Raw genomic sequence first — 19,944 nt, forward strand, 5'->3', positions numbered from 1 at the left:
TCAAAACATTTATGTTAGAATCAGTATAAATAAATATGTTGGGGAAAAGTTTTAATATCTACAGTTAATGGTCATATTCTATTACTGGATAAGAAATAAGCTTATTACTGCTGTCTACTTATTTTAAGTTGCTGTGTTGTGTTTAATTGGTTTCCTCGCAGTATGACAGAGTGCGCTCTAAAGATAGAATGCTTATTATATCTTGTTATTAATTAAATTCCATTGTGAACAAATCAGTGATATTGTCAAAACAGACATTTGTACCAACCATCATTCCCCAATAGATGCAATAAGTATGGTTAGCTTACAAAAATTATTAATGACAACATTAAAAACAGCAGGAAATGAAATTGCATTATGTAAATGAAACTGGTAATTAAACTAAACTCCTCTTCTGGCTTTTCACTCAGCTAAAAATTCTCACTTATAATGGATGAGAGAGCCTGTGTAGCTCAGTGGATGTGGCTTTTGCACACCACGGCACTTGGGTGCACAAAAGAAGACCTGGTTTCAAATCTAGTCAACCTAGAGGAAATTTTTCTAAGCCTTTTTCGACCAGTTCCTGAGTTAGTCAATCTCTGAACATGGGCAAACAGGTTTTTTCTCTTGGAAACTTGGAAACTTTTCCCCAGAAACTCAAGAAAATCGACCATAGAATCCAAACTATTTCAGACATTAAATATATTGTGTTAGGATTAATGGGCACGAGGTGGCAGCACTTGTTGAGCCGTCTCTTCACTGCATGCCACTTAATTAGTAATAGCCTTTGGTCAGCTATCTCTGATTAGCAACACCAAACTGTTTTTTTTTAAAAAAAAAGATGTTTATTAACTGGCTTATATATTGCTGGATTTCAAACCAGCATCTTCAGAGCACAAAGCAGTTTACATGCAACAATGAGTGAGTTAGTGAAACAATTCAAATTGTAATAGACAAAAGATCTAAAGTCCTAATTTGGCACCTTCTAATATTGTAAAAAAATTAAAAAAATAAAGTATTACAGCCATATAGGTGTTAATCTTAAGATAAGTCTCTCAAATGTTTGGCAAATTAATGCAGCCATATTTGTTCAGGTTAGGAGAATTCTTCATAGCCATGGCTGACCCAAAAAATAATCTTTCTGATCTGTAACAACTTCTAAATAGCACATTGGCTTTCTTCCATCTAATCCTGTTTTGAAAGGGTGTTCACAGCATGGTCTGCCAGTCCTGACTTGCCATAATGTATTATTTATGTTCACCAAGGCAGATATTAACAGATCTTCCCTGTCTGCTAGTAGTAGGCCAAGCGATGGTCTACTGGATATGGTAGAGCAGGGTTTCTCAAACTTTTTCTACGACGGAACACTTCACAAATCCTGAAATTTTCACGGAACACCTTGGTTATTTTGTAACATTAATTAATAATTAATTGGTAATTTAGCTGATTTTTATTATGAATTAATAATTAATTAAACCTAAATTAAAGTTTGATTTAATCAAAGTGTCAATAAACCATCATTAAATTAATTTGTGCTGATTTTCATTAACATATCCTATTCTGATCACCAAATATATTTATAATATTATTATAAGTAGTTACGAGTGAATGCAGACTTTTCTCCTGTGTGCTGGTAGTTCTCCCCTCCTCAAAGAATAAGAGATTTCTTAATACCAAAATTAAACAAAGTGCCTTGTCCCTTATTCATATTAGAATTTAAACCTGTATTCCTATTACTTTTAAAAAAAAATCACGACACTCCGGTTTCAGAACAAGCACTTACACACTGCAATACAAACTTGCGAAGAAAGCATTCAGTATTACTAGATCTGAGAACCAGATACAGAGTACCTTGATCTTCAATTTCGGTGGAAAAATTTTCTTTATACTTCCTTGCTGATTGGTCATCAACATTTGCAACACAGATGTTATTTCTTTCAGTTTACGCCACCCATTGTTGTGATCGGTCATGAATGGTGGTATTCTCTTTCCCGATTGTTGAATTTTGATGTTTGAAAATTAACGATAATTCATGAATATTTCCATGTTTAAAAATATGCTGCTTGGTCACTGACATTTGCTACACAGATGTCATTTCCTTCAGTTTTGAGAACAGAGGATATGCCACCATTGTTATAATTTGCTTGGAAGCAATTTTTATGACCCGTCATAAACAGTGGTATTCCCTTTCCCAAATGTTGAAAGGTTTCGATGTGTGAAAATTAACGATACACAGATGTTATTAGGCATTCTGGGTCTGAGCTTTCCAACTTATTCACGAATATTATTCTCCCCAGAATATTTCTACTATAAAATATTTATGCATGAAAAATGCTTAGAAAACTAAAATGACAAATTCCAGAACCTCGTGGAACACCTATTCACCTTCTGCAGAACACAATTTGAGAAACCCTGTGCTAGAGGATGGAGTTTATCCTTAGGCCTATGGGTAGGCAGGAGAAGTATGCCATGGTTATGAAGAATTCTTCTAATCTGAACAAGTATGATTTCACTAATTTGCAAAAAAGTTAGAAGACTGTTATCTTAAGATCATCTCCTACATAGCTGTAATACTTCTTCTTCTTTTTTTCTTTTTACATTAGAGAGTGCCAAATTAGGACTTTTGATCTTTTGTCCATTACAATTTGAATTGGTTTCACTCACTCATTGCCATACTTAAACTATAACATGTTGCTTTGTGCTCTGAAGATGTTGGTTTGAAATCCAGCAAAATATAAGCAATTAATGAACATCTGTTTTATAAAATAGTTTGGTATTGTTAATACCATTAAAAAAAAAAAAGAAGTTATTCATAACGTTCAACACCTAATCTTGTTTATTAGATTACATATACCTTGAGATATCAAGAGCGACCACAACTTTATCCAAATCTTGCATTGGAGGTGTCCAAAGGTGATAAGGTTAGCAAAGATGTCTGTTGTAGAATGAGGATAGTGGAATCCATATTGGTGATCAGTAATTAACTGTGATTGTTTCAGGTCTGTCTTAGAATGAGGATAGTGGAAGCCATGTTGTTGATCAGTAATTAACTGTGATGAATGATGTAACTTCTGATGTCCTTCACCAGAAGTTACATCAGTGACATTAAAAAACATTCAAACAGTGATATCAAAGAAAGAGAACAGTAGCAAACAGGGAATGAAATTAGAAAGTTCTTTCATATCTTCCAAAACAGAAAGAAAATCAGTAACAGCCACAGAATTAGGTTTTGTTTATCACACAGTTTATGTGTAGATAACTCTCCGAAGTTACCAGAGAGATCTAAAAAAAAAGTAGGTTACTTTTCTGTAGCTAACTGATGCAAGTAACAGAAGAAACAGAAAGCTCTGGCCTCTGTGTGCAAGATATTTCACAGCTGAAAAGGACATCGAATGTAAGGTTGTTGATTTTTATGAGGATCCAGAAGAGACTTCGGATTCAGTTTTTTTTAAATATCAAAAGTAGGCTTCAAGAGCATTCCCTGAGTCTAGGCAATGTCACATGCTACAGCGCAGACAATGCCAGTGTTAATTTTGGGAAGAAATATTTAGTGTATCAGTTATTATCTAAGGCAAATAACAAAATAATAAAAACCAATTGTTCAGCCCATATCATAAATAACACGTGTAAGCAAGCATGTGATGCACTAAATAAAGATATAGAAGTTGTTCTCGAAGTTTACAACCACTTTTCTTGTTCCGCTAAAAGGAGAGAAGAGTTGCAGAGTTATTTTGAGTTTGTCGATTTAGAATGGCAAGAGGTTCTGAGTCATGTTTGTACTAGATGGCTTTCCTTGAAACCTGCAGCTGATTTTTACTTAATGGGATGCTATTGAGAGCTACTTTAAAAGCATTGAAGAATGTCCTGCTTTTCTGAGGAAAATATTTGATGACAACAAGGCCATCCAGCAAGCCAAACTCTACTTTTTATTTTTTTCAAATGTTTCTACCATTTTTGAAGAATGTATTAAACTCCTAGAAAAAGAAGATTTGAAGTAGTCACTGTTTTACGAAACAAACTTCTTAAAAGACAAGAGGACAGGTTCTTTGGAAATGCCTCCGAAGAGGTATTAGAAGCCATGATCCTTCAAGAAAGCAATCAGTACAAGTCAGACTTTCTTAAGTCCTATGAGAAAGCTTTAAGCCATTTGGAGAAATCATTTGACTTCACAGAAAACAATCTTTTTTAGTCTGCTGAAGAACTTAAACCTCCAAAGTGAATTGTCTTTCAAGCATCTCAAAGAGACTGTGAAGGCACTTAATCTAGAATCCGACATTAGCCTGGATGAGTTATACGAGGAATTCTGCTTGAGTTGTGACAGAATAAGTACTACTAAAGTGGACTACACAGCATGCGAGACCTTATGTATGAAATGGAAGGAGATTATTCAGAATATTGGTAAAGAAAACATTCCCCATTCTATAAGCTCATACTGTTTGTTTTAAGCATTCCTGGTAGTAATGCCTTTGAAATGGTGTTCTCTCTTATGAACTTAAAATGGACAGACTCAAGAAACAAGTGCTCAGCTGACCTCATAAAAAGTGAAATCATCATTTCAAAAAATGTTACAGATGCTTGAAAGGACTATTTTGTGAGAGTGAAACAAAACAGACAGATTTTTGAAGCAGCCAAATCGAATAAGAAGTACAGTTTCAAATCTTGAATTTCAAGAACAGGTAGAATTGTGATCCTCAGTATTTTCTCCCCATTAAAAGTGTTTCAAGTTATATTATAGTCAATTTTGTTCATTTTTAAGGTAAAATCATACAAACTGAACTTTAAAATACAAATGTTATTAAATCACTAATACCTGTACCAATTCAATTTTTTAATTTTTTTATAAGGTTAGAATTACATATTCATCTTTGGCTTTTTCATTTTACGCATTTATGGGAGGGGAATACTTCCATATTCAATAAGTGTGTCTCTTTAGACTTACCAAAAGGTGGCAACCCTAGTTCTGTGGATGAAAAGCCAGAGTTTCTGGGAGAACCCCCTCCACCTCCGTATGAGACTGACTAACTCACCTTTCATCTAAAGAGAGAGAAAGGTTCCTCACATCACTGATGGGAATTAAACCCAGGTCTTTCCGACCAAAGGGCTTCATTTATACCGACTGAGCTACAGAGGCTCAAGAGATATGCACAGTGTGTTTTTGAATGAAGAGCTGGTTAAGAAAAAGTCCAGAGTGTTGAAGGATGATGAGAGGTTAACACATTGACTTCCAACTATGAGATAATTTGTAGTAGGCGATCTGGCTGAGAGGGCAGACTATAAATATCTCGTAGTTGCTAGACTTGCCTTTTTCGTGCAGCTGCGAGTATATTCATAGTATATAAGTATAAGTAAGAATAGTTAGCTTCTGGGAAGAGAACAAAAAATCAAGACGCGTACATGAACAGAAAATTTATTCATACAGTGAAAATCAAATACAAAGTGCTTAAGGGTCAAAGCTGTATAACTGACAGGAGACCTCCACATAGCCTTTAAAGGAATGCGGAGAAGCGACCAGGGCTTATGACCTAATGTCTAATCCTCACCTTCTCGTGGTGCACCCTGCTGGTTATCTACCTGGATACTGAACGAACGAGGATGGGCTGGCAATTTGGGATTTAGCCGACCAAATTGTATTCTTATTGGCTTAAACTAGTATAGAAAATGATGGTACAACATGACAAAATTTCATGCCGGCTGGGGCGTCGCCCAGTTAAACAAGGCCCCCGTTGTTTTCGCCAGGGAACCAGGGCGAACAGCAAAAAGTCAGCTACTGGAACAAATCTGAAAGCACACTCCAACTCAACATCACCAGAGTTAAAGATCGGTACTATCAACATAAGAAGACTGAATGGCAAAGAAATGGAGCTAGCTGAGAATTAGTTAAGTACCAGATCGACATAATAGGGATGACTGAAACAAAAAAGACAAAAAAAACTGGTGAGATCTTTCTGAGCAATAAATACAAAATGTTATATTCAGGAAATGACAATCAAGAAAAAGGAGTAGCAATAGTATTCAACACAAAATACGAGGCTAATCTTCTTGAATGGCAGGCAATCTCAAGTAGAGTGATGTGGGCAAATATGAGAATGGGGAACTGGACAATGAGACTTATTTGTGCCCACAGAAGGTTCTACTAAGGTAGAAGTGGAGGAATTTTTTGATGCTTTAGAAAAAGCAACTGACGCAGTGAAAAAGGAAACATTGGTCTTTGTTGGGGGATCTAAATAACAGAGTAGGAAATCATTGTCAGACATACAAAAATATATTGCGAAAAATTTGGAGAAAAGAGCAAAGCTAATAATAGTGGCAAATACCTGTTGGATTTCTGCTCAGGACATGGACTGGTTATTACTAACACCATGTTCCAACATAAAAACGTGCACAAATTCACATGGAGAGAAGAGGCAAGGAATAAGAATAGTCTCAACGACTATGTTATTGTTGATAGTGATTTAAATAAAGTTTATTTAATTAAAGTAACTTAATGGTTGCACCTTTTTGGCAACTCTTATAGCAGAGTAAGTTCTTTTCGCTATACCCTTTGGTATCTATTTGGCCTAGCTATTCACTGATGAAGCTTCAAAAAAGGCTGAAACCGGTCTGGGTAGTGACCTCCCACCATAATGTAATAACAGCATACATTTCCTAGGAAATGTGTTTTTATAGTATGGAAAATACCAAGAATAGTGATCAGAACTGTACCACCTTTGCTGCGAGTTGCCCAAGATTGTACTGCGTACTTGGACTACTTGCATTAGCTCACGCTAGTAATCGCCGATACTTTTATAGTTACTATATTCGTCATGAAACTCTCTGATTCCAATCTTTGAGTTTCTTATTCGGTTTTAAAACAATGTGGGATTTAATATCCCCTTAATTTAAATAATGTTGCTAGTGATGTTTTCTCCCTGGTGCAGGACACCAGAGTGTACAGAGGATTGGAAATTGGAAGCGATCACTATTTAGTCTTGAGCAGGATAAAATTGAATTTCATATTGAAAAGAATAACATGTAAGAAAGTTTTAAAGCAAATAAAAGTTGAACAGCTCTCAGATGTGAACTGTAGACTAAAATACACAAACATCATTGAAAAAAAAAATGAATGAGTTTGAGAACAGGAACCAAATCTTGGAAATTCAGTGGCAAGCCCTGAAGAAAACAATGAATGATTCAACCAGAGTGGCATGTGGTGAGGTTGTCTGCAAGGATAGAAAAATCAGAACTCCATGGTGGACACAGGAAGTTAAAGAGGCAGTGAAGGAAAAGAAGAAAGCATATCAAAAGTTCCTGGCAAATAAGTCAGCTTTTGCTCTTAGAGAATACAGAGACAAATGTAAGAAAGCAAAACACTGTGTAAAAGTAGCTAAACAAAAGTCATGGGAGGACTTTGGCAAGAACATAGAAAATAAATATCAAAAAGACGGTAAGATATTCTGGAGGTTTGTTGAAGAAGCTTAGAAATGGAGGAAAGAGTGCTGTAAAAGGAGTTAGAGATGATAAAGGTAACATGAAAACAGGAGAAAAAGATTATTTAAATTCAGGGGATATTAAATCCCACATTGTTTTAAAACCGCATAAGAAACTCAAATATTGGAATCGGAGAGTTTCTATCAGAGAGAATCAGAAAGTTTTTACATTATGGAAAATACCAAGAATAGCGATCAGAATTTTACCATCTTTGCTATGAGTTGCCCAAGATTGTATTACCTACTAGGACTACTTGCATTAGCTGACACTAGTAATCGCTGATACTTTTATAGTTTACTATATTCGGCATGAAACTTTCTCTAATTCCAATCTTTGAGTTTCTTATTCAGTTTTAAAACAATGTGGAATTTAATATCCCCGTAATTTAAATAATGTTTATATCGCCGAAACGAAGCCTATTGGCTCTTTATATTTAAGGAGAAAAAGATATCCTTGAAGTATGGAATAATTACTTCAAAAAATTGCTAAATGAAACAAGCAGTGATAGCACAGTGGTAAAAAAACACTCAACAGGCATACAGTCAGGAATACATATCCATACTTGAGGTAGAAAAAGCCATCAAAGCTTGAAATGTGAAAAGGCTGCAGGAGTAGATGATATTCGACCAGAAATGCTGAAGTATGGTGGTATGAAAGTCTTACAGTGGATGCACTGCATAGTTCAGAAAGCTTGGACAGAGGGACGAATTCCTGATGATTGGAGTAGAGCTCTAATAGTGCCCATATATAAAAAGGGAAATAAAACTGAATGTGAGAATAACAGAGGTATTTCCCTACTGAGTGTTCCTGGCAAGATCTATGCAAGTATACTTGAGAAACGGTCGAAAAGAATTGTGGAAGAAAAGCTTGGTGAAGAACAAGCTGGATTCAGGCCAAATAGAGGCTGTCAGGATCATATCTTCACTTTACGACAAGTAGTTGAGAAAGCATGAGAATAAAACAAAGATCTGTATTTAAGTTTTGTCAATCTGGAAAAGGCATATGACAAGGTGCCAACAGAGAAGCTATTCAATACGCTACAGTTATATGGTGTCAATGGGGCATTATATCAAGCAATACTTAGTCTTTATTTGAGTTGTAAGTCAGCAGTTAGAATTGAAGGAAGTACAGGAAGATGGCTTAATGTTAAATCTGGTGTGAGAGAAGGATGTACATTATCCACTCTGTTATTCATTATCTGTATGGATCACATTATGAAGGACAGTGGTAATTAACATGATATCAAAATTGGAGATGTTAATGTCAGTTCTTTGCTTTATGCGGACAATGTTATACTTCTAAATAAATCCACTACAAGTTTGCAAGATTCCCTGACTAAATTGAATAACTGTTGTCATAGATATGAAATGAAGGTCAGCATTAAAAAGACAAAGACAATTAAAATAGATAGAATTGTTGAAAATGTCAACTGTGTTGTGAACGGGGAACCTGTGGAACAAGTAAAACATTTGAACTACTTAGGCACGATTTTTAATGAAGATGGTAAATTAAATATGGAAATAGACAACAGGATCAACAAAGCTGGTATGGTAGGCAGTCAATTGAATAATTTCATATGGAATAAGAGAGAAATTAGTCGGAACACTAAATTAGTTGTATACAAGACAGTGTTCAAACTAGTTTTAACCTATGGATCTGAGAGCTGGGTCAGAAATAAAACACTTGACCAAAGACTAGAGACTGCAGATATGAGAGTCCTGAAAAAGATTAGAGGCATGAACAGATGGCATCAATGGCAATATCATATTAAAAACGAGGATATTTGGAAAGAACTTGACATTGTCAGCATCCAGGAATATGTTAGCAGAGCTAATCTCAGGTGGTGTGGTCACTTGAACAGAATGGGCGAGGAAAGATTAGCAAAACAAGTGTTCTCTGCCAGGTTGGCAGGAAAACGACTCAGAGGAAGACCAAGATATAGTTGAATTGATACGGTACAAAGTGCCTTAGACGATAGAAATATAAGATCTGATAATGTTGGAGTTTTGACAAGTAACAGACTGATTTGAAGTGAAATTGTAGATAGGAAGTTAGTAATAATGTAGATTTTTCATGCAGTACTATCATATCCTGTATACCATCAAGGGGTGTACAGGATATGATAGTATATATATGCCTGATATATACATATCAGGAATTTGATGATGAAGTAATAGAACATTTTTATTTTTGTGATATTTTTTAAAACAACTTTACCCACAAAGTGCTTGCTTCTCTTTGCAGGCTGGACAATAATAACACATTTCTTGGTATTTTTTAGCTTGGGTACAAATTCGTCATGGCTTTGTCGGATGAAGCTTTTTTTCAGTAGGTGGGATACTCTCTAAATAATGAACTTCTTCCGATCTAACTTCCTTTGAAACTGGTAGAATCTCTTTTCCAGTCAACTCTTCGAACGAATTGTTCTCTAAATTTTATAAGTTTTATGTTAGAATTAGTTACTTTATGAAAAAATTTGAACGCATTTTGTATATGTATGTATATATATATATATATATATATAATATGTAATGCAATTTTTTCCAGCCATCTAATGGTCTTTCTTAGAGCTGAGTAGTATGACAGCATTTGATCTAATCGGTCAATGCCAAACATTCTCTTATTATAATCTCGAATTATGTTTGGTTTCATCGAAAATTTTTTATTCTGGTTGAACACCTCTACTATTTCAACAACTTGCATGTTAGAAATACGAAGTACTTCTTGTTTGTCTTTCTATTTACATACTATAGCAGGACCATTTTGCTTCCAAAAAACCTCCCCTTTTTTCAATTTTTGATTTACCACCTCAATGGGATTCCCCTTCTGTTATTATGTAGTGTTCCACACACAAGTTTTTCGTGCAGTCAATAATTTCGTAAGAGTAACAGAATTATAAAAATTATCCATATATAATATATACCCCTTATCGAGATATTCCTCCAGTCAGTGCAAAACAACTTCTGTAGTGTGACCCAAATTATGGTCAGTTTCTTCAGATTTACCCATGTAAATTTTTGTTTTCATAACAAGACCATCGGACTCGCACAGTTCATAAAGTTTGATTCCTCATTTGTGTTTTTTATTTTGTATATGCTGGCAGAAACTTTATCTTCCATGCTGCAGCATCATTGATTCGTCGATACAGATATTTTTATCTTTTATATAGTTTTGGCACATAATATTATTAAAATGATTCAATATCGGTCTGTCAGAAGATGGTATTGAGTTATCAGCAAAGTGAAAATAACACAATAATAACTGGAATCTATTTGGACTCATATGTGATTGCCAAAACATTATATTATAAAGTGGGTTTCTACTCCAGTAATGCTCTATTGTTGTTGGAAAAGAACAAGGGCCCATTTGTAATAAAAGTCCAATAAAAACTTTCATTTCTGCGATGCTGACATCCTTCTATTGTGATGCCCTGTGAGATTTTCTTACTTGTGAAAGTTTTGCAATTTCTTGCTCAGCATATAAATTAGTTTGTTTGATCAGTAATGGAAGAAACTCTTCTGAAAAAAAATAAGTCCATGAATGTACTGGAAAATAAATTGTTTAGGATCTTGTTGTATTTCGGTCACAAGTTATCGTTTGTATTTGATGTTGTTGCTTAGGAAGTACAGTGATACCTTGGCTAATGATGATAATTCGTTCTGGAATCGCATTTGTTAGCCGAAACGTAATTTTCCGTAGGTTTCTATAGAAAATCGTTTGATTCGTTCTGGATGCTGCCTACTATTTAAAGATAAGTTTTATAAAATAGTAAAAAGGGCAAAAATTCACCAAAGGCTGAGATGAACAGCTACCCAATTAAATGAAGGAGAATGGAAAGTAGAATGAAAAATTGATGATCTTTACGCTATTATATACTTTATTAAACTGAAAATATGTACACAGTGTTTTTACTATTCTTCTTCTTCCAAATTTTCAAAGTGTATTCAAGGTAAGTCTCCTCTTCTTCAGTAGCTGGCCTCTGTCTCTTTGCTAAAGGAGAAGTAAAAAATCTGCCCAAAGTTGATTGAACTTCTCTTTTTTTCAGAATGTTTTTAAAGTGATTTAGACACTTGTCTTCAACCAAGGCACAAAATCTGTTCATTTCAGCTTTGTTGGGATGCCACTCTGTAGCCAAAAACTAAAACTCTTCCTTGCATTCTTCCCTTTTTTATTGCTGTCCTCCTCTTCTGATGAGCACTCTTTATCTTCCTTGTCTCTTTCTTGATTCAGTTGCTTTTTCAACTCTTTAAGATCTTCTGTTGTCATATCTTTTGAGTGTTCTTCAACTAATTATTCTACATCTTCTTCATTTCCCTCCAAATGTAATGCACTCATGCCAGTGCACCGTACTGACACTGGTATGAGGTGCCTCACTTCTCGCTTTCTCGAACATAAACAACCTAGTCGTGTTGGTAGGTCTCCCCTATGTGATGTGGTCAGCTCATTTCTTTGTCACACACATACAGATGGAAAAGATAATCTCCTGGAATGGCCCAACCGTTCCTGTTGTGTTTGTTTTAGTGGATGTGCGCATCCACTAAAACATTCGTTTGCCGAATCCATATTCGTTAGCCGAGTCCGAAAAACAGTAATTATCTAATTAGACTTATTAGGTAGTCTAATTAGATAATTAGACTTTATCTCTAAGAGTTGATTTCATAATCAGCTCTTAGAAATAAAGAGGATAGCTTGAGGTTGTCCAAATTAGGAGAGCAATAAAGACAACAAATGGGCTATTGAATTCTTGAGCTAGAACAGATCGTAAAGTGGAGATTGAAAGTTTAATTAAACCTTTGGCAAAGAATGTCTGATTTGACACATGTTCCCCTTTTTTTACTGAAGGCATCATGCAAGATGAACTGTAGTCATGGAATGGGAACCAATTAAGGTTTGGTTAGGAAAAGCAGATCAGATTTTTTGATTTGTGTATGTGGTGATACATATATCACTAATATTTGTATTGATGCCATAGATGTTGGTTAAATGGGTGTGGAAGTAATTTTTATTTTATGAAATTTTGATGTTATTTTCATTTGTTTTAGATATATATATCAATTGTTTATTTCTTTTGCAATGTTGTATTTTCTGTGGGCGATATATTTACATCTGCAGTGATGTAAATATATCGATACTGGAAATTATATGGTCATCTTTCATGGCAGAAATGATTCAAGAAACTTATAGAGCAGAGGCATGCAGCTAAAGTGAAGAACTTGGCCATATAACTCCACACAGGGAGTGCCTAGACTTGAAGTGTGCTTTTGGCAGTGATCAAATGATTGTAAAGTAGCAGCGCTCACTTCACTAGAGCCCTGTATGTAGAAACATGTTCAGCTTATGAATTTTCACTTGTGAAAAATGTGAAAAAAAAATTGCTTACCACTTGATTTTGTTAAATTGAGAGATGAGTATATTTTAGTAATTGTTTTTATTATTTATATTACATAACATGGAGGAGGAAGAAACAAATCCATTTTTTTTTCTTCACAGTGGTAAGTGACTTCATTCACATTTAGATAGCAGAAATTTTCTTTCTGAAAAGTCATGTTATTCAACCAAAAAAGACAAGCAAACCTGCCATAAGAATGCATTCAGTTAATAGCCAAGAACAAGGCCAGTATTTTTAAGTTGCATTGGCTATAATTCAAATTACTTCATAATTCTCAAAAAATTGACATTGTTTTAGGATTCTGAGTGCTAACAATGATGCTGAGAATTATTGCTGTAATGAATAAAACATTGACAAGTAAGGTGGTATATGCTTTTGTATGAGGATTTAATTATGCCACATGTGGACTATTATGCATAAATTTTGTCTATTTAAGTAAGAAGGATGGGAGGAAGGGTCTTTGGCACAGGTTCAGAGCTGGTAAACTAGAAACATAGAAAATAAACTGTATATGCAGAGTGGTGTAAAATGTGCAGGTAGACAGTGGATGAATTTAAGGACTGTGTGAGAGCCAGACAGAAAGGGGAAACCTTTTTTAATGAGTCATTTGACTTTCCAAACAGTAATCAAAGTGTATGTTCAGCTCTGAGTTAGATTGAGAAAAATAATCTACAGAGTATAGCAAATAAGAGAAGTAAATATGTTAGAATTGTAAGCTGTTGAGTCAAGCTGGAGAAAGTTTTCAGACTCCAGTTCACTTGAGGGGAGCTAAGATGACAAGAAATGAAATAAATGTTGATAAGCAAGGGATTAAGAAATAATTTTATGTATGGAAAATGATGCAGGATTTGCACATGTTGAACAGATTTAAGAATATGAATGAATTTTAAGTTCTATATTGCATACTGAACAGGGAGTTCTCCCCTTTCACACAGCACCCTTTGACTTCCTGTAGGTCTATATTATCATGGTAAGTTATAAGAAAATAAGAAATTATATTCTTATCCAACAAGCCTTTGCACACTTGAGAGTGTGCAAAGACTTGTCAGATATCATGTGTTTCCTTATATCTTCATGTTGCCCCTTGTATCTTATAATGTAAATCACACACACTTCTCAAATGTATAAAATTCTGTGTATTATGATGACAGTTGCTCTTCATAGTGGGTTCAACCTTCACTAAGATCTCATCAATGGGAGATAGATAATGGAAGACACTAGGAGCTCAATGAATGGTAGAATTCATTTCCATGTACAAATAGCAAATGGTGTGTCATATTATTACAGTATTCTTGATTATAGATAGTTATGGCAAGCTTTTACACTGGAAAGAGAATCAAGTTATATGAAGTATGACATTATCTTATATTAATATTTTTATCCTGATTTTATCTAAGCATGAGCAAACAAAACTTTGCATGTGAATTATCTTTACAACTAGTCTACTTGTGTATAGAGGCTGATTTCACATCAAGTTGTCTTTGTATCCTGTCATTTTTAAGACAGTTTGGTATATCACCTGCTAAGTATGTACATATAAACAGTACATCTGCAGAAGACACATTGAGAGACACAAAAGCCGACTACAATATAAGTTATCCAGAGAAAGTTATCTCTGGTAGCAAAAGCACTGAGATCTATTATCATGGAGTAATTCAGATCGAGCAAGATCTTTTCTGTTCAGTGTGTGATCTGTTGAGCTCTAGTAGTGTTTGGAGCCCTTGCTGATATGTTTTCCAACCAATTTTTCATGTAAAGATTGAAATTGTCTACGTAGACATTTGCTTTGATCATCATCATCATACGTGTCAAGGATTTAGGCCTATATGGCCTGTTCTGGCTTTAGAAGTCATCGTTGAATCGTTTAAGAGAACGTCCTGGTTTTCTTTTTCCTAATGGCTTGTATTTTAAGGCTTGTTTTTGTAATCTTTCTGTTTTCATTCTTTGAATGTGTTCCATCCATTTATGTTTATATTTTTTAATTTTTTTCTATTACTGGTTCTTGGTTTAATTCTTTCATGATATCTTCATTTCTTTTTTGATCAAATAAGGTATACTTTGCAGTTTTTCTCATAAACTTCATTTCTGCTGTTGTTAATCTTTGTTTGTTTTTTTGTTTTATTGTCCAGATTTCGCTTCCATACATTAAGACTGGTAGGGCTAATGTATTGTATACTTTTGGCCTGGTTTGTTTTTGAACTAGGTTTGGTTTAAATATAGAGTTAATTACTCCTGTTATTTTTAAATATTTTGCAATTTTTATGTTTATATCTTTTTCATTTTCATAAGTGATCATACATCCTAGGTAGTTAAATGAATTCAACTGTTCTAAGATCTTGTTATCTATTACTATTTTAGTTTTTGCTGGATCTTGTCCTTTAAAGGCCATAGTTTTTGATTTTTCCATTGATATTATCATACCATAATCTTTGGATATCTCATTTAGATTTAAAATAGCTTTCTGTAAATTATCTTCAGAATTTGTAATTATTATTTGGTCGTCTGCAAAGAGGAGAGTGTTTAAGTTAACTGTAGGTTGAAGTTTAATTCCTTGATGTAGATTTTTACTCCATTTAATTATTATTTCATTTAAGTAGATATTAAAAAGAGTTGCTGAGAGGGGACATCCCTGTCGGACCCCTTGGTATGTCTGTCTTGTATATGATAGCTCGTGATTTAATCTTATTTGTATTTGATTATTTTCATATATACTTGTGATAGCTTTTAGGATATTATTTGGTATTTGTCTTTCTTTTGATATGTTAAAAATGTGTTTCTTTTAACTTTGTCAAATGCTTTTTCAAAGTCAATAAATGCATTATGTGTTTCTAAGTTATATTCTCTTCTTTTCTCTATTATTAATTTTAGGCAAAAGGCTACATGATCGTCCTTTTCTAAATCCATTTGTACCTCTAGAATAAAGTTTTCGGAATATTTCATTAGTTTGTTATTTAAGATTCTGCTATATATTTTGTAACAGGAATTTAGTATACTGATACCTCTATAGTTTTTAGGGTCATCTCTATTACCCTTCTTAAAGATAGGAATCACAATTGCTTTTTCCATTCTATTGGGGGATACCAGTTGAGTAAATTTTATTTAAAAATAATAAGAGTCTTCCTTTGAATCTTGTTCCTGCGTATTTATATAGTTCTGAACCTAGCTTATCTTCTCCAGGTGATTTTCCGTTTCTTGTTTCTTTCAGGCTGATTTCTAATTCTTCAGTTATTTCCTTTTCATTTTCGTTAATTGTTTGCCAGTTGTCTTTTTTAAAATATTTGTCTGTCCACAGTTCTGTGTAGTAATTTAGAAATTCTTCTAATTTCAATTCAGTGTTTAATTTTATGGTTTCTTTGGTATCTGCATTTAGGTGTTTCAAAATCTTATATACATTGGGTCTTATTTTATATAAATCATGTTCTAAATTAGAAACAAATTTATTCCATGATTCTCTGTCTTTTTCTGACTTCTCTTTTAGCTATGGCTCTTATTCGTTTATATTCTATTTCATCTTCTAATCTTTTACTGCTTAACCATTTGTGATAGGCTTCTTTTTTCTTTTTGATTATTTCTTTGATTGTATCATCCCAGATCTTCAGTTTTTTTCTTTTATTGAATTTTTTGGTCTTTACTAAGTTTTCATTTGCTGCTGCAATATATTAAGCCATTCTATTTCTATTTCTTCATTTTGTTTTATTTTATCTAGATATTGGTTAATTCTTTGTTCATATAGCCATTGTACATTTGTGTCATTCAATAGTCTAGTTTTATAAACAAATGTTTCAATTTTTCTTTCTGTTCTTGTTACTTGTAGCCATTTAGGTGGTAATCTTAATTTTATTTTAACAAGGAAGTGGTCACTTCTTATTTCATATTCTCTGTGAACTCTAACATCTAGTGAAAATTTTGATGTCTTTTCATTTAATATGAAGTAATCTAATATTGATTTCCATCCTCTTGCTGCCCAAGTATATTTATGTATGTCTTTATGTTTATAGAAGGAATTCATTATTTTTAGGTTATTATAAACTACAAAGTCAATCAATTTTTTTACCATTTCTGTTTAGAGTGTGTTCTCCATGTATTCCTATATTATTATTAATTTTCGTGCTTTGATGCATTACATTATACACACATGAGTGTGTGTGTGTGGGGGGTGCTTTGCATTAGGAATACAAAGGGGTAATTTGACATACAGGTATTACTCAGTATACAAGTAGGCTATTTTTTTTTTTTTTTTTTAAAAAAAAGGTTTATTTCACCTGCAAATTAATGTTTCTTGTTCATTCTTAAGTAAAATGCAGATGAAAACCATTTCTCATCAAATTTAACTAAATTTCTTTCCCAGTGTTGCTATATCATAATAAGGATAATTAGGTGTTTAAGATAGATGAATTATTTTTCAGAAAAATTTTGTAGAGTTAAACAAATGTATGCATTGTGACTTAAAATTTTGTTAGAGATACATGAAAGCTGATGTATCTTTTTTTCTTTATTAGGTGGCATTGTGGAGTTGCGGAATTGTAAGAATTATTCATTTACTAAAGCTTTGGAGGAAAATGTAAGGGCATTTGCACTCCCTTTGGATAAATATGGGTCGTGAGTATGCTATGCTAACAGTCATAGTAATAATTTGTTACAGTCAAAATTGACTGGGTTTCCATATCGGAATTTGCAATGAAATGTGGTTAAAATATTAAGATGCACAGAAAGACAGTGCCATCACACAGCTTACTACTCACAAACTAGTCTTTTGATTATTTCATTTAATTCTGCACTTGGTTACTAGAGATGCAGTTTTTTTGTTGCCCATTTGTTCTATTTTTTTTTTTTTTTTTTGTCGATTCCACCAATGAAATGTATGTAAACCTATGGAACATTTTAATGCCATGCATGGTCTGGACTAAGAGTTAGTTCATCCAGAACCCAAACTTGGAGCTTTTTCTTTCTTTTTTTTAATTCATTTGAAGCTCCTTATAAGAAAATAGTAATCTTACACTGGGAAGTGAAAAAAAACATCTGTCACTTAATGAAATTCACAGAATCTGTTCTACAGTGGGAGATGAACCACAGACCCTCTTGGTTAGAGTGCAGATTGTATTCACTTTGTCAACATGATTGGCAAAAAATAATTGCAATTGTTTCCCTTTTATCATGATTTAGTTTTAATTTTTATGTCTGGGAAAGATTACTTTGTTTTTTTAAGTACCTCCATAGAACAGTTAGAACACTGAGATTATGTCCTTCAGTTGGAAAAGTTTGATTCTCATCATCATGAAGGGAATGCTTTTTTGAGGTGGGGGGGGGTGTCTTTGCAGGTGAGTTAGCTGATCTCATTATGCAAGGAGTAGAGTTTTCCCTCCAAGAAACTCAAGCCTTTCCCATATACAGGCAGCTCAGCTGGAGGATACATGATTAACAGACAAATATACTATCAGTGGGCAGTAGTTGACACAGTGTGTAGGTTCTAGCAGTATATGTTGTAGTTGGTGGTAATGTTGTAGCTAATCTTTCCCAGTCTTTCACTTTCATAATAGTGTCAATCTTTCTTTTTTCCTTGTTACATATATCTTCCTTCTCTCTCTCTCTACACGACCTAACTGCAATCTTTGCACTTTTATGAACCTAGCAATATCTTCTTCATTTAGTATCTGACTGATTTCTTGATGAGTCCTTGGAGGTGCTAATGTTGTAATCATTTTAAGCCACCAATAGCTTTATTTGATCATTTAACTTATTTATTTTTTAAGTTTCTTAAAAATTATTCTTTCAAAATAAATTTTGAAGTCTGGTAAGCAGTGCTAATCAGAGGTTTGTTCACATTGCCAGCAAAGCTAAGCACGAATCATTACAAGAGTTGAGAATTGAAGCTTTTCTGATTTGCAGGACCCAGTCATAATAGTTTGCATTCTGATGGTGGGCTTGACATAAGTTTCATGAAACATGGGTAGAGAGATATAAAAAATAAACTAAGCTTGGTTGTATAACAGGTTCTTTCTGGATTATCGAATCCTTAACTAAAATGCGTAGTTGGTTTACAACCTAACCTGGGTAGGATTCACATAAAACAGGGAAGCTAACATTTCAGATAAGAAGGAAGAAACTTTCTGAAAACATTAGCATTATGATAATGGTTAATATTGTTTGATCATATGATTTGCATTATTGTTAGTATTGTTTTGGACTTCCATGGAGTTGGGTGTTCTGAAGGGGAGGTGCAGTTATGGAGTTTTAATATTTTATGGATTTGGTGGGGATTGTTAGCTATTGGCTAAGGAAGTGTTGAGAATGTGGTTAATTCAGTGGTTAGGACGCTGTTATCAGAACTGGTTAATTTTGCGCTGTTATATAGGGTTTTTATAATTCCATAATTATTATTATTATTAATCTAACAGATAAGCTTAGGTGTTGTTGGTTATTCATGACTTATTTTTCACGGTATTAACAACACCACAAACACTTTTATCAACAAGGATGTTTTATTTCACTCACTCACTGTCGCGTTTACATGTGTGTTGTGCTCTGATGATGCTGAGTTGAAAATCAGCGAAATATTAGCGTTAATAAAACATCCTTGTTGATAAAAGTGTTTGTGGTGTTGTTAATATTATTATTATTATTTGACACCTCCAGGGAGTCTGATGACTCAACAAGGGAGGGAACCTACTCTAGAACTCTGTCTCCACCACTCAATCTACCAACTACAGTAAACCACATCATCTATACTAATGCCATCTATCACCCTCCACTAATATTTTCACAAACATCCATGTCCACGATGGGATTCGAACCTGCAGTCTTTTGGCTGGAGAGCGGATACGCTAACCACTCGACCAAACAGGCTGGCATAATGTTAGGGGAAGGATGACTGTTGGTGAATATATCTGCCAACGTGTGTGGGTGGGTTTTCTAGCCTTATCACCAAAAGTCTTTAGTCTTTGTTCAACTGTTATGCTTCTAACCCAGCTCTCTCAAATCCATAAGTTAAAACTGGTTTGAACAACATCTTGTATTCTGTTATTTTAATGACTTGTATAGGATATCTATTGAAATGCAGATGATTTTTTCCACTTTTCTTGCCAATTTTCATAGTTTCTTTTTAATGCTGA

The 19,944-nt window shown here is 34.0% G+C and overlaps 1 protein-coding gene across 2 annotated transcripts in view; it reads left to right on the plus strand.

Moving 5' to 3' along the window:
* LOC150099467 (mitochondrial ribonuclease P protein 1 homolog) overlaps window positions 1–19,944 on the plus strand; it is a 42,364-nt gene that overhangs the window by 14,227 nt on the left and 8,193 nt on the right. Inside the window, exon 2 of one of the 2 annotated variants that reach the window (XM_090403638.1) lies at window positions 17,335–17,434. In XM_090403638.1, coding sequence (XP_090259764.1) covers window positions 17,335–17,434 — 100 coding nt within the window. The remainder of the gene's footprint in view (window positions 1–17,334; window positions 17,435–19,944) is intronic. The other variant, XM_090403639.1, reaches the window with a different exon arrangement.

This window comes from Typopeltis vanoorti, chromosome 14 (assembly GCF_054136105.1).
Source record: "Typopeltis vanoorti isolate ZY-2024b chromosome 14, IOZ_Tvanoo_1.0, whole genome shotgun sequence".
NCBI classification, from domain to species: Eukaryota; Metazoa; Arthropoda; class Arachnida; order Uropygi; family Thelyphonidae; genus Typopeltis; species Typopeltis vanoorti.